Genomic DNA, 15,362 nt, shown 5'->3' on the forward strand with positions numbered 1-15,362 from the left:
CACAGTATAAATACTGAGTAATTATTTGAAGATTTTCAAAATGCCCAAACAATTAATTTTGATACCCTTGCTTTCAACAAACAGTCTCCCACCCTCCAAAACAAAACAAAACAAAACAAAAAAAAAAAAAAAAAAAAAAAAAAAGAAAAAAAAAGGAGGAAAAAAAAAGGCCATGCTCAAAAGAACAAGATAGGTAGATAAAGTAAAAGGAAATGACTCTTTGCCTGCTAGCCCAATTATCCTGCTCCTTTCCCTGCCTGGCCAGCGTCAGGTCAATAAAAAATAATGCAAGCACGGTGCAGAAACATCCCTACTTACCCTGACTGAGCCATCTCATTTACATGCTCACAGTGCCCAATCTTGTCAATAATGCAAAAGCCTGTTCCTCTTGTCAAGAGAGGCAGACATTGATCTCTTTCATCTTGAGTGTCGTGAGACCTGTGTAACCAGAGCTCTGGTCTCTGTTCTTTGCTTCTCTAAGATTATGCCCTGTTGTCTGTCCAGTTACAATAATGTGCAATTAGGCTGCAAGTCATGTTCCTCTGAGCTGTAGAGGAAGTTCGCCCCCTTTTGATGTTTCAGGTTGAATGATTCCACTGTAAGCATGGCTCAGGTAACCTGCTCCAAGACATGTTTGTTCAGATTGTGCAAACAGTCAGCTGACCTGGGGACCCTTGCTGTCACTGTGAAGGATCTCCCTGGCTCTCTTTTAGAGAGAAAGGGTGTCAGTCAAACCTGAATCAAAAAATCAAATTACTCTATCATGAGCATTTTCTTCTTTATGAAGATCTCTTCTATCTGTGTATGTATAATTCTAAGAAAATATTATAATCTCAGCTGTTGTATTTGTTTACATCCCTTTTTACATCATTAAGTGTCTCTTCTTACACTGCATAGAACACCTGTGTGTGCAAACATTAGTTACCCTTAAGCAGGTAATGAGGAAAGCAGATCACATTTAGTGCTCCTGCTACTGTAAATGTGGCCTCCTTTAATCATCCCATTCTGATCCATTAACACAGAAATACTTCCTAAAGTATTCAGAATAAATATCCTGTAACAAGGGGTTCATTCTAATCTTTGTCATTAAAGGAATATGAGCTCTCCAAATAAGCTAACCCATACAACCACATCAAAAGTTTATCTCTCCCCTAGAAATGTAAGAAACATTTTCATACTTGCAGAAAGGGAAAAGACATCAAGACTAACTGAAAGTTAAAATTAGGAAAACTTATAGAAGAATATTTTGTCCTCCATTAACCTAAAAGCAACACCTATTAAAAACTCCTCAGCTCCTCTTTCCCCTTTGACATTATGCCAGTTGAGTGCACTGGGTTGGAAGCTGAAACTGAAAACTGGTGAGAATTTTTTAGCAGAAAATAGTAGGCCTAAGTGGCATGATTTGACTTGCATAAGTAATAATGGTATTTCTAACCAGTGTTGCCACTAGAACCTGCAGATCACCCTGACAATTCCATCATTGCTGTGATGAAGACCCCAGCCTCAAAATCCTGTTTTATCAAATAAGATGAAGACTTGGGATCATCTTGTAACACAGGTCTGAATTCTTCTCTGCTGTTCTCAGCTTAAATACTCTAACCTCCTGTAAGTACTGACTAGGCTGCAGCCCCATGGGTAGGGTTATTTTAGTCCCTTGAACACATGGGCCTCCTTTTCAGTTCATCCCACGTTTAAATTCTGCTATGGACAGTAGTAGAACCTTGAGCCCATTATTTATCACAGCCTTTGAAAAAGTGTGACTGCAATCCAGCTGACATCACTGAGAGGGGTTCTGCAGAGCAGTGTCCAAGCTTCACACAGAGACCTTCCTTAGCAGCATCACGATAGCTATTCAAAGGCATCTTCATCAAAATGTACATTTCTTTTGAAATATTATTATTGATGCAATGTATTTTGTGGCTTTGCATCTCTGATATGGTGCACACTTAAGATTTATCTGCTTTCTTACATTAAGTATTCATTGGAGAAGAAAAAGTCTCCTGAATTTATTTCTATTCCAGTTGAACTCTATGTCCTGACTTGCTCATCCATGATTTGGTCTTCTGATCCAACATGCTCATTAGGAATAAAATAAGTCATTTATATAGTGTGGAGCACTTCAGCATGAAGTGAGATAGAGTTACTAAAGAAATGCTCTCCTCTTGGAGCACAAGAAGGTAACTGCAAAGAAACCTTCTCTATGTATTCCACACAAAATAAAAGATACTAAATCAAAGAGACATATAAAATAAAGTTTTTTCACTTTAATTCAGGAAAACATCCATTTTGAAACACTTGATTTTTGCTTTAACTATCACATGAATACAAATGCTCGAGCTCAGATTTGATCTCACAGTAATACACCATTATCACCAGTACACTACTAATTCTTTAAGATTTGTGCCTGATGTGTACCATCCTATGAGTATTTTTCTGTAAAACATTAAGTACTTCTTAGTGCTACTATTTTTTTTACTATTTAAGACAAAGCATGAAAAAAATTGCTTAATGCAAAATAGTAGACACAGGTTTCCCTCCAGGGTATTCATCACTAGATTCACTTGGATAGAAAACTGAGTATGAAAGGTTAATTTCAAGATCTGAAGTGATAAAGTTGCTTAAGCAAGATAGATACAAGATCCAGGCAATGCCTTCAGTTCTTATGATTCTGCCTAGATAACAACTTTGACCCAAGCAGCTTTGGTAATTTGAAGTCATTTACAGAAATATACAGGAATTGTATTTTTCAGAATTCTTTAAAAATTACACATTTTAAAGTAGCTATGCAAGACTTGAAGAGTAGGTCAGCTGAAGAGTCTAAAAGTAATCACAGTACTAAAGGTAATCACAGTACTAAAATAACCAATTATTTAAAAATCAACTTTTATTCTTGAATGGAAAGGTGAAAAAGCAAAGCAGATCAGGATACAAAATTGCAAGAAGCTTATATTAGATCTAGAGCCACACATAAAAGAGCAGAATATATGCTTAAAATCCAATATTTAAATTGTTTGCAGTCAACTTCCTTGAAATTCTGTATTTTGTAACTCTGCAGAACTTCCACTGCACGTTTCTCTAGGTGCAAGCTTCCAGGTGTTCCTTCAGCTATGGGAGAATTAATACAACTATTTCCTGCATTCTTTTTTACTCTTCAACTCATAGTCTTTGAAAGCACCTGCCTACAGTGGCACAGGTTTTCCCTGGCACACGGGATTCAGCAGGATGCAATACAGCCCAGGGCCAAATACCTCCTTGCTCTAGGATGTAAAATTTTCCTCTCTGGGATTCTGAGGTGAATGATGCCATTGTAACCCTTCAATTCTAAGAGCCTTACAGTTAGCTGCATATTTTCTGTTCTGGTACATCTGCTGAAATCAATTCTCAAGCACATATTGTAAGGGACAAATATCTTCTCTGACTTCCATGAGTCATGCCTGCTACAGCATTTCAACACAAGAAAATTTGTAGTGTTTACAATGTTAGAAATCCTCAGCAGTAGCCTGAATACTTCCAGAAATAATTTGGTTTGCCTGTTCCACGTTCTTAATATGCTTCAGCTCAGGAGTTTCCTGCTTGGGGCTTTTTTTTACATTTGTTTGTTATTTTTTAATTTTGCATGAATAAAATTTGTGTGGAAGGAAGCTAAAAGTTTAACAGCTACATAAACTAGGTGTTAACTTCAATTATTCTGATATATATTTCAAATCCCGTGTTCCCTGGCTACAAGAAACTAACATAGAACTTTTCTCTTGGCATTTGTTTGTGCTATAGCAATTTTTTTTTCCATTGACAGACAAGACATGACATCACTTTCTGAAATGTTCTCAACTGACTAATACAACATAAAGGTAAAGAGGTCTCTTGCAAAAGTCATGCACTCATTCCACGTAAAACATGTTGGTTTATCTTTATAGAGTTACAGAATGCAAAAAAACCTAGTATTGCAGGAAGAATTGACTGCAATATAGCTTCATTATATCACAGTTCTACAAGTATTTCAAAGAATAATTTTCTTAGAGACAGTGCTACAGCAGAGAGAGCAGCTAACAGACTACCTTGCTGTTTTGGTCTCAGTTTTTTTGGTCACTGATTTGGGTTTCCAATTGTTCAGGCTTTTAATCAAACAAGGTTTATTATTTCACATATCCCCAGATGTTTGCAAATCCCATGCCACTGGCAGAGTTATCACAGCTTGCATCTCTTTAAATTGGAGAGACCAAAAGGAAAACTATTTTTCTAGTTATTAGAAGCACTGTACAAAGCAGATCAGGTTATTCTTTTGTTTTGTTTTTTAATACATCTTTCACACACAGGCAACAGATTCCATTTGCTGCAGACTTTACTGTGATTTAAAAAGGAAACTTCCAAGGCTATGCATCCCACTTTTTAAAAGAGTTCAATAATGCTGATTTTATTTGCCTTCAAGTATGGGCAAGCATCGATAATTTTTAAGGTGTGGCTTCGACAACATTGCCTTTCCAAAACAGGCGTGTCAGAAATGGAAAACCCATAGGCAATATTTTCACCTCACAAAAAGACAAATCAGAAAGAAAACAAACTTTGTACTGTTACATATGCAGAGAGCAATAAAACCTAATTCTTGCCATCATAACTGCATCCTCCTCTAGAAGCTTAGCCACGTGATGAGTTAGCATGAGACATTTGTAAATATTTTGTTCTCCCTAGCTCCAAATTTGTTCTTCCATTTCTTAAATATTAGACCTATTTAAGAAGCAATAAATTTGCACATAAACCCTTGACAAAAGCTCATTAACAGAAGTCTTGCAAAAAGTTTATGTGTGTGGTTTTTATTGCACACTAGAACAATAACATATCTTAGAAGCTTTTTCCAGATCTGAAGCTAAAAACGAAACCTACTAGTCCTAATGAAAAAAAAAATTCACTGGGCAAAGACTAAACCCAGGGAAAAAAACAATTATTATGACAACAAATTTCTCAGCATGATCTGCATATCTTCTCTTTGTCAGGTGCTTTATTTTGTATTAAAAAAAGCATAAATTCTTGGTCCATAAGATGGTGCAAGCCTTAAAAACAGAGGAAATTTTATCAGTATAGAGTGCTAGGTTTCTAAAGCAATTTTATCCTAGAACAGCTATGATTTTTTTCATATACTGGAGAGAGATTAATAGGTAATAGTTTTTATGTGAGTAACATTATGCTTCTCTAAACTCTCGTATCATTCCTCCGTGTTCAGCTACCCACTTCCCAAAAGCTTCTGAAAACAGTGTGTACTGAAGGCATTAAAAGCTTTTGGAGATGACACAACCCTCATCACAATTTATGAGTCCATCCCACACATCATCTTGCCTTTTGGGCTGTAAAGCTATGGGATGCAAATTGAGAATATTCACTATAAGCTAAGTCCCAAATCCAATGCAATCAGGTTGACTGAAGAGAAGGTTTGCAAAACTGACTGAAATTACTCTGAATTATTCTGCCTCATTCTTCTCCTTTGTACAAGAGAAGCATGACACAGACACTTCTCAGAGTTAACACAGAAAATCTTCACTCTTCAAAGACATTTTAAGCCCATCCACTTCACTTCTGAAAATAAGACAAATCAAAAAACTAAAGATGCACATTCCTCAAGCCCATCACTGCAAGCTGGTGGCCAAAAGGACCTTATCCCATTAACCCACACAAAAAGTATCTGCAGGTTACCTCAGCAAAAAAAAACAACTAACAATCTCCAAGCACAAAAAAGGTACAGGACATGCATATTAATGGTGTCTAAACATCAATCCACATTTTTAGGTGTACCACTATAAGATAAGACTTCCTTTCTGAAAACTCTTTATTAAAAAACCTGCAGTTAAGAACAGTCTTTCAAATTATCGAATCAGAACCAGGTGTAAACTTAAAGCCAGGTAAAGCTCCATGACAAATTGCTATACTCCAGGGTACCTTTGAGACCAAGCAAGGTAGAGTCTCATTATCCTTAAAGCCTGTATTAGAAATTTTATAATTTTTTTCCTTCCTAAGAATGATTAAACAATGCAGAAAATAAGGGACAAGATAAGTCACTTTATGTAGAAACATAAATAACTTACTGGGTGATCCACATTTCATACTGTGAATTCTCCTGTTTCGAGACAAGGACATTGTTGTAGGTGAAGTGTTATAAACTGCCATTCCAGACTCCTTTCAGAAAGAACAAAGAAATCAGAAGCTATAAACAAGACACCTAAAAGTCTCTTTAGCCTATCAGTAAATTTACCATTTTTAGTAAGACGATTGCTTTCTATTGTCTTACTATAAAGTTCTCAAAAAACTCCATTATAAAGTAAAAAGTATACTCTACTCAAGACTCTACTCCAATCTTTTCCTCTTCCTTCCTCCTAAACATACTTCTTACTGAAGATTCCTGCTCAGCAGACTAGACCAGAAATAAACAAAAAGTTTATTACTATATCTTGAATTCTTGGTGGAAGAACCTAAATCCAGGAGCATCCACTACTATTGGTGGTTTATTTGGTTACTTGTTTGCAGTTATGTGACATTTTTTCTTTGCTAAGCTTTTCCGAGAAAGAGCAGGGAGAAAGCAGAGAGAAAGGTGAACCCTCTGAGGAGCCACAAACAAGGACTACAAAGCAATCCTTCCTTTTCCCACCCCGGAACAAGGGAGAGGGAACCACACACCCTAATTACATTTCAGCAACGTGCCATGAGTGACACAGTCGAGTTGCCAAGACAAAGCACATCCAAAAACCTGAGTGCTGAGCTGTAGTGACCCGATACTGCCAGCTCGTTTACCTGCACCGAGAAGCAAAAAGCTCCCACAAAGCAACTGCTGCTGATGAGCCAGACCAGACCTCAGTTTTTCCTCAAGCAAGGATGCTTTGTACAACACAAAACTCCTTGAACAAGTTAAAGCTCTAGATACAATCACACAACATTTTCTTGCTGTTTTAACACTAAACTTGCATTCAGGATTGACAGTTCTCTGGCTGGGATAAAATACACATTCGAGGGCAAGTCCTGAAGAACTACCAAGGGTAGAACAGCCATGCAAAATACAGATAGTATCACAGCAATGCACAGGTATATTACTGAGGCAAGACACGAGAAGCCCATTATCCTGATGACAACCAAAACACACAACCCTCTGTCCCGCACCGCCAGTCCCCCTCAGAGTGATCTCCCAGGGCAGCGGCGCTGGCGAGCCTTGGCACCACCTGAACCCGTAAGCCCCATGAGCCCTGAATGGGACGCGGTGGACGCTCTCTTTCCGGGGCCTGCCCGGCGGGGAGCCGCACATGCCAGTGGCCCGGTGGCCCCAGAGAGGTGCCGTGGTGCCCGGCCCCGCTGTGCCCGCCCGCCGCTCCTCAGCCCGGCCCGAATCCTCACCTGCACCGCCGCGGCGAGGCCGGCCCCGCTCCGGGCTCCCGCGCTGCTGCCTCGGCTGAGGGGCAGAAAAGAGCAGGGTTGGCTCGGTCCGGGCAGCACAGGCACCCAGCCAGCCCGAAAAGACCCCGCTGTGTCCCGGCCGGCTCTTACCTGGGGAGCGGCAGGTCCCGGTCGGCCGGGAGCTGCGCCCAGACACGCCACGGAGACAGGGCTGGAAGCAAGGGCGGCAGGTTAGTGACGGCCCGGATGCCCTGTCCGCCCGCCCGTGCCATGCCGTGCGCTCCCCGGCCGGCGGGACACTCACCTGAAGACAGCCAGGCGCACAGCAGCGCCCCGAGGAGGAGCCGGGTCTCCATGCGAGCAGCAGCGGCTTCCCGCGGAGCTCCGGCCGCTACCCGCGTCCCGAGCTCATCCCGCCCTCCCGGGCGGGGCGGCCGGGGGGTTTATCCGCCACCCGCCCCCCACCCCCGGCCGGCCCTGCCCCGGACACCCACCCCGGACACCGCCCCTCGCCCGGCAGCGGGCTGCGGCCCCGCCGGCCGCTCCCCGCCATCGCCTCTCCCTCCCTCACCCTCCTTGGGCGCTGCCTTCGCCGCCTCCACACATCCACTTCCATTTGTCCGCCCTCGGGGATTGGGAGCTTCGTGTGCCGGTGTCTCGGCAGCAGCAGCCGGGACCGCCGCTCTAAGCGCCCACTCCGGGGCTGCTCCTGCGGATGAGCACGGACCGAACGCTCAGCTCCTGCCGGGAGGGGCAAATCTTGTCCGCACTCAGCACGGAGCAGTGACCCCAATGAAAGAGGTGTCAGGACTTGAATAATGACAGGCTTAAGTGAGACATACACTGAATGCAGCATGCAGCTAACGTGTATGGATGATTTCCACGGCTTCTGATAACATTTTTTTTTTTAATATAAATTCACACTCCGGAGCTCTTTGTGGAGCCTTTTCTATGTTTATTCCTTTTCTTTTCTTTTTTTTTTTTCTTTCCTTTTTTCACCCTTTATGATTAAACTTGCTTCCTTCCATTATGTTTCCTCCCTTTTCTCTCCTCCTCTCACTGTTACCTTTCCTGTTATTTTCCCTTTCCCATCTGCTGCTGTCTCTCTCCCCATCATTCTTCAGGTTTGCATATCTTATGACAGAAGCTTTAGAAGCTGCCCATACCAGGTGAGAAACTGTCTCAGATAAAAAGGGGCCTTTTCTGACTGCTTTGCGAAGTCTGTTAACAGTAAGTCATTAAAAAGATCTCTTTTCTGCCTTTGTAATTTGTCCCTGTGGATTGTATTTCTTGTGTTTCATTTCTAATGAAATGATGGAAAACTAGTGATGTTTTCACTGAGAATTCCGTTCCCTCCTGTAAGTGTTGGAGGGACAATGTGCTTGAGAGGAAAAAAAAAAAAAAAAAAAAAAAAAAAGAGGAATAAAATATATCCGTTAACTTTGACACAGCCTTTTCCAAATAACCCCAAACAAATTTTTAGAAGTATGTGCTAGCCTCAGACTATATGTGCTCTGAGTGCAGCATTTGGTGCACTTTCACTGATCCAAGTTACATTAATGGAAGTAGAGAAAGTAGATAAAAGCAACAGGGATCAGGTTACACAACACACACTTTAATGTATTTGCCTACCAAATGAGCTCCTCACTTTGTTCATTTTCCCTTTTTGCCACAAGTAGCAAACAAGAATTGGAGCTAATTCAGAACCAATTTAGATGTAATTTGATTTCTTCCTAGGAAAGATTTCATTATCTAAAAATACTAAACAGTCATAATTGTACCATCTTTTAATATATGGTGCATTTGAAGCAATGAAAACCTCAGAACCATCTCATAAGTTTCCTGATTATACAACGTCCAGTTTTGGAGCATGAGTTAGCTTTGTGGATTTGTTTGCTTTGTATTCACTCACAGTAGAGCACAGGAATTCATGCAAGAGCAGACTAACAGCCCACCAACTCTGTCATCCTTCCTGCACTGTGTCCTTTACATGATGATTCGGAGCAGTTTTCATATCACCAAGTGAAGTTAATTCCACAGTTGTTTACTATGTGGAGGAGTTTCTGACTCCTGGGAAGTTTAGCTGTATTATCAAAACCAGTTATTTTCTTTCAAATATACATAACTTTGAGATTGGAGAAGATCTATTCCTGTAAATCCTTCTAGAAATGATTGATAGATAACCAATGATTGTTCTAGATTATATGTAAATTTAAAGGCAATATGCATGGGTTCTAATGCGTGCTTTAATATTTTTTTGTGTCTCCTTCTTTCTCTTTTCAAATACAAGATAGTTTTGTTTTGCATGTGCATGGCAGAAATTCTGTATCTCTGTGTTTAATTCTATATCTGTGTGGAGAGACTAGCTTTTTGCTATTGTATATATTCCATATATATGGAACTTAGGTAAAAGAGATTTATGTATTAATAGTTGCAATTTTAAGAGAAAACTGTTTTCTGAAAATGACTGTATTTATTTGTATACAGGCTTAATATGCACTCCTCTCATATTCCTGACCCCTGATATGAGAAATGGGCAGTATACATATAGCTTAAATGTTCCAACACAACGAAACCATCTGAAAGGGCTAAGAGCAGTTTTCTAATGAGCTGGTATAGCTTACAAAAGTTATCACACAGAAATGATGAAATAGAACACAGGGGATTGTATGGCAGTATGTTGTTGTTTTTTTTTTTTCTTTTTAATCACGCTTTCATATGCATTCATACAAGTTTCCACTCGGTTGGAAGGAGGAGAGGTGAGTTACCTGTCCTTAAGCAAACCCTGCTCTCTGTGGAGTTATATGGTTAAAGGTGATTCTGCGTGGAGACCGAGGGACTTGGAGGAGCAGGTGCCCTCCACTCACTACCCTCCTGATAGAGGAAGTCTATGATCTTGAACCACAATAGGGAAAGTGGGAGAAGAACCCAAAGTGGGAGAAGCTCAAAACAAAATAGTATGAAAGAGATTAGTCCGAAATAGGTTCCTTTTCAGGTGATCTGAGCTTGATTCTTCTGCAGTTACTCACAGCAGCCACGTCAGAGGCTCTATTTGTAAGCAACAACATTGTGGGAAAGACTGGGGGGGAAGTCTGATTTAGACAATGATGCATTAGCTTCACTCTGCTTACCTAAAACCAAAGAAGTTGAGATTATTTGCCGTACAGCAATTGATTGAAGCAAATTTTTTGTTTGTTTGGGCTTAGATTGTTTTTTGTTTGGTTGTTTTGTTTTTAACCCGGGTGCTAGTATGCTTTAAAGTTCACATCTTCACGCTCTCCTTAACTATCAGTGTTACTGACATGTATGCATACCTACGAATGCAGGAGAGAAAGCGGTATGGGAGCTGAGTGCCGTCTGAGGAGAGCCAGTTGTACAGATCAGCCCAGGGAAAAGCGCGGGTAGCGCACCGCGGGGCTGGGGCCGTGTACGGATGGATGTTTATTTTCCTTCTACTTTTACTTTCTCGGCCCTTTCGGCCGCAAGCGCAGGGCGGGCAGCGGTGCCCGGCTGCTCGTCCCCTGCGATGCCGGAGGCGGCAGCGAGCGCGCCTCTCACCGCCCCGGGGCGCGGCCTCGCCCGCGCAGCCGCCCCGCGCAGCGCCCGCAGCCGCGCAGCGCCCGCGGCCGCACCATGGAGCGCCGCGTCGCCCGCGAGTTCCGGCACAAGGTGAGGCGGCGGCGACGGCCGGGGTCGCCTCCCCGGCTGGAGCGCAGGCTGAGGGCGGCACAGCCCCCCTGGCCGGGCACGGCTCTGCCCCGGTGAGCCGCGGGGCAGGAAGGGAGAAGCTCGGGGACTTTGCACTGCCCTGCCACCGGCGCGGGTGGCAGCCTCCTGGGACGGGATGGGTGTTAAAGCCCTTAGAAGGAGAGGGAGAGAAGAGGAACGTTCCCGAGTGTTTTCAGGGCTTGGACCAGTTTAGTTTTTGTTTAATGCCCCGTTGGAGCCGGTGCTGCTCGGAGCAGGCGCTGAAGTCCGGGCGCTGGCAGTGCCCGCTCAGCCCGGCGCGCACCCGGCGCTGGGTCCACCTTAACGTTTCCCGGCGCGCCTGGGCGCTCATGTGCAACGCGCTTGACACATGGAGCGGCTCGGGCTGCTTGGCATTTTGTCGTCTTGTCATTTATCCGGTTAAATAAATGCTCGGCAGAGCGCAAAATTGTACGAGCTAAGAGCGCTCAAAAAGCTCTAATTAAGGAAAGGAGGAGGGAAATAGTTTATGTGTAAAAGATGTTTTTGCCAAGCCGTTTAGGACTCTCTCAGATTAAGGTTTTCTGTAGTGTTTGGGGGGTGGGGTTGTTTTATTTTGTGAAGGAAGTTGTGGTTGATTTGGCTTTTTCTGGGTTTGTTTTGTTTTGGTTTTTTTTAATCGGCTAGGACACTCAATTTCCACAAAGTAATGTAATGTTTTATAGAAGTATCTGCCTCCTGGTGATAAACACGTTGACCAAAGGATTGTTAGGATGAATTAGAGGGACTGCAAAAAAAACTTCTGTATGTCAAATTGGAGTTTAAAAACATCAAGGACCTGGATATTCCATAATAATGACTGTAGCCATCTAGCACATTGTTTCTGCCTTGCTCCCTATTACTGTATAACTCAGCAGTGGGTTGTGCAACATTTCTGTAAAGACTCTGGTTTCTAGGTGGGTGGTTACTGTCTTGAACTTTAAACCTTCTCCCTTTCATTGCTGCTATAATTCATAAATCATTCAAGCCCCACCCCTGATAACGTAAGATGTATTGTCAGTGTTGCTGCAAACAGCTGGGATGCAGGTATCAGTGACAGCTTTATCTGAGTTTGAAGACATTGAAACGGGTGTTTTCTTTTTTTATTTTGTATCATCCTTCTTCTAGTGACCTCTGCAGTATCCACAGTCTTGGATGCTTTCTTTTTCTATGATTTACCAGTAAAGATGCTCACTACAAACTCTAAGTTTCCTCAGTTAATGGCTGTTTCCTTTTTTTTTTTCTTTTTTTCTTAGTTTCTTTTTTCATAGCAATTTTAATCAGTTTTCCTATCAACCAAGCAGCAATGTAAAATATGTTATATATCCAAACCAGTTTTTCCCTTTCCTTCAATATTTTTCCAAAATCTGTGTAGCTTAAACAGGACGTCATACTCTTCTTTGAAATCTGGCAGATTGGAATAGTGCTAACTTAGTGCATTACTGTCATCTGAACTTTTTCCACACCAAAAAAGTGCTTTTTCCTCCCCACAGCTTCTATTCCACTGAATAAACTTAGGTAGAGTACTTGACAGACTTCATTTCTTTTTGTATGTATGTAGGTGCAGATTGTGTGATGACTTTTGATTAATTTCTATGAAAAACAGCACAATGTGTGTAGGGAGAAATAGAGCATAAGCAACTCTTTGTAGTCTAGCATTATCAATGATAAATTACAGTGAAGACTCTTCAAATAATCAGAGAAGGGTTGAGGGTGGAAGGGACACCTGGAGGTTCTCTACCCCATGCTCAGGGCTACCAAGAGCCAATTGTCCAGGGCTGTGTCCAGATGGTTTTTCTTAAATATCCTTGGTTTAAAACGTGTGAAATCATCTGTCCCATGACTCTGCAGTAATTTTCTTGAGTAATAGATACTAAAATACTTCTGTGATCCAAGTTATACTAAATCACCACTAATTTATTTTTTTTAAGATACTGGGGGGATGATATTTTAGGATTTATGAAATTAGAGTCAGCTTTTAGAAGCTGTTAAGTCCTAGTAAAGCATATGTATACAGTAAGACTTTACTCCAAGGAGTTAATGTATTAGGAAAATAGCATGAGATGCAGGTGGCTATAATACAGTTATAATTTATGGAAGAGAAAGCAGCAGGAGGAGAATGGCCCATTAGTAGGGGTGGCCCAGGATTATTAACTCAGCTGTAGCATTCTGAATATATTAGAAATCACCTAGGTCTTGGGTTTTATCAGACGAGAAGGAAGTTGCTGGTTAGGATGAGTAGTGCAGGAGTCAAATGGAAAGACTGAATATTTTGTCAGAAGAAATAGCAGAATTTAGATGTGGCCCTCCATTTTCTGAGAGGAAATGAGGATTTATCCAGCAGCAGGCATATTAGGAGAAAAACGGAATGCTGTTAATCTTTGCTTTCTCTGTCAGGAAAAAGAGTTGATGATGGTTTTGCCCTTTGCTGTGTAGGGTTGATACACTTAAATATTTAATGTTCTTTGTGGGACACTGCTCATACAGTACCTTAGCAAAGCACTGGGGATTGAGCTCTGTATTTTATCTGTCACGGAAGTGAAAAATGGATGCTGGAATTAGTTTGACCTTGAGTTTTACCTTTACAACTAGCCTTGCCTCGAGTCTGTGCACAGTATTGCTGAAGTTTTGATTGCAAACATTTTATTTCCTTTTAAGGCAGACTTTATCCTATGTGTTTTGAAATTCACTGTGAATAAGTGGTATTCACTGGTATAACTGTAAAGCAATCTTGACCTGCATGTAGCTTTCTGGCCTTTAGGTGTTTTGAAAGTGTCTTTTTCCAGAGGAGTCAAGTAACAGAAAACCACCTGAATGCAAAGTCTTGCTGGCTTTAGAGAGTCAGAAGGTACAAGAAATAGAAAACCACTGGTATGTGAAGTCTTGCTGGCTTTAGAGAGCCAAGTGGGACAAAAGGAATATGAAGCGTGTATTTAGTTTAGAACATAATACAAACCATTGCAAACCTGGAAAGAAAGGGCCTTTCTTTAAGTATGCAAATTGCTTCTCAGTCTTCACGTCACAGTAATATTACCCTTAGGTCAGATGTAAATTGTTTTCCTAAACATCAGGCTTGTCCAGATGTAAAACTGATGTGATGTGACCTCTTGCTACAAGTAAGATTAGTGAGGATCTCACTATCACTGAATATAAATTGAACTCCTCATGTAAGAATTTGGGTTTGGTTTTCTTTACTTTAATTTACTGTAATTATCCAAGAGCAGGCATAGTAATATGACACTGGTTTAAGTAAAGGTACTATTAGTGGGGAGGAAAGAATAACTAGCAAGTTCTATCAGTTAAGAGCTGGAGCAAAGAGGAACAGAGATGTAGCAGTTTGCATAATGCTATAAGTGAGCTCCTGAAATCGGTGGTTTGGACGACAGGACAGAGATTGTATCTCAGCGTGGTGGTTTTATCTGTGACAGCATGTGCTACATTAACGAGTGGCCAAAAAGGTTTCTGAAGACATTTATTCAACAGTACAGTGATTATCAGGTAAGACAAATATGATATTACTGTAATAATACTACTGCTGAGGGGAAATCTAGCACACAGAATATATCAGAATTCACCACCTTGTCTAATTGTTGTCATACTAATTTTAGAAAGTCTCGTTGTAAGTGTGACACTGTGAGGTAATGCTCTGTTGCAAAAACATGTTTATCTTTTAAAAATTATTTTTCCTTGATGAAACTCTTGCTCTATGGCTTAAGAATCTGTGAAAGTCTCTCATGTTCAGCATTTGTGGCTATTAAGTCAGAGATTAACAATATTGTCTTTGGGTTTTCAGGTCAATCTATTAATTGACAATGAAGCAGAGAAGGATTACCTTTATGACGTGCTGCGGATGTACCACCAGTAAGATCTAGCTTCATATATGTTGGTGTAGAATTTTACTAATATTTTTAAATTTGAAGAATTAATATTCACTGTTTTAAAGTCTTTCTATATGCTACTAGAAAAGTAATTGAAATAAGAGGGTTTTATCCTGTTTGGTGAAATCTTGTGGTTTCACAGCATAATCTGCAGGCAAAGAATGAGCATGTCTGTAATCACTTATAAAGTTACTTCGGTTTTATGACTTGGCAGTTTTTTATAAGACTTTGGTGGATTCATATCTGGAAGTGTGTGGGGGGAGGCTCCTGCATGATAAAGCTGTTCTTAGAAAACAGGAAGAGAGCATTAATAAAATTCATTAATATTTCCAAATAGTGCTTATTTGTTTGATACAAAGTTTTCGCTGACATCACTTTTCAAAGATTTTT

The 15,362-nt window shown here is 41.0% G+C and overlaps 2 protein-coding genes across 9 annotated transcripts in view; one reads left to right on the forward strand and one right to left on the reverse strand.

Annotated features, from left to right (window-relative positions):
• Window positions 1-7,772, reverse strand: part of OTOG (otogelin) — a 90,871-nt gene extending 83,099 nt beyond the window's left edge. Inside the window, exons 1-4 of the mRNA XM_068194056.1 lie at window positions 7,673-7,772; window positions 7,519-7,579; window positions 7,369-7,423; window positions 6,072-6,162 (exon numbers count right to left, since the gene is read on the reverse strand). Coding sequence (XP_068050157.1) covers window positions 6,072-6,162; window positions 7,369-7,423; window positions 7,519-7,579; window positions 7,673-7,724 — 259 coding nt within the window. The 5' untranslated portion in view covers window positions 7,725-7,772. The remainder of the gene's footprint in view (window positions 1-6,071; window positions 6,163-7,368; window positions 7,424-7,518; window positions 7,580-7,672) is intronic.
• A 584-nt stretch (window positions 7,773-8,356) lies between these two features.
• USH1C (USH1 protein network component harmonin) overlaps window positions 8,357-15,362 on the forward strand; it is a 50,791-nt gene continuing 43,785 nt past the window's right edge. For 2 of the 8 annotated variants that reach the window (XM_068194057.1, XM_068194058.1), the window contains exons 1-2: window positions 8,357-8,537; window positions 14,888-14,955. In XM_068194057.1, coding sequence (XP_068050158.1) covers window positions 8,373-8,537; window positions 14,888-14,955 — 233 coding nt within the window. In that variant the 5' untranslated portion in view covers window positions 8,357-8,372. Of the gene's footprint in view, window positions 8,538-10,951; window positions 11,038-11,498; window positions 12,012-12,125; window positions 12,185-13,139; window positions 14,593-14,887; window positions 14,956-15,362 lie in introns of those variants that run through there. The other 6 variants (XM_068194063.1, XM_068194064.1, XM_068194060.1 and 3 more) reach the window with 5 other exon arrangements.

The sequence above is a fragment of the Anomalospiza imberbis genome, chromosome 6 (genome assembly GCF_031753505.1).
Source record: "Anomalospiza imberbis isolate Cuckoo-Finch-1a 21T00152 chromosome 6, ASM3175350v1, whole genome shotgun sequence".
NCBI lineage: Eukaryota > Metazoa > Chordata > Aves > Passeriformes > Viduidae > Anomalospiza > Anomalospiza imberbis.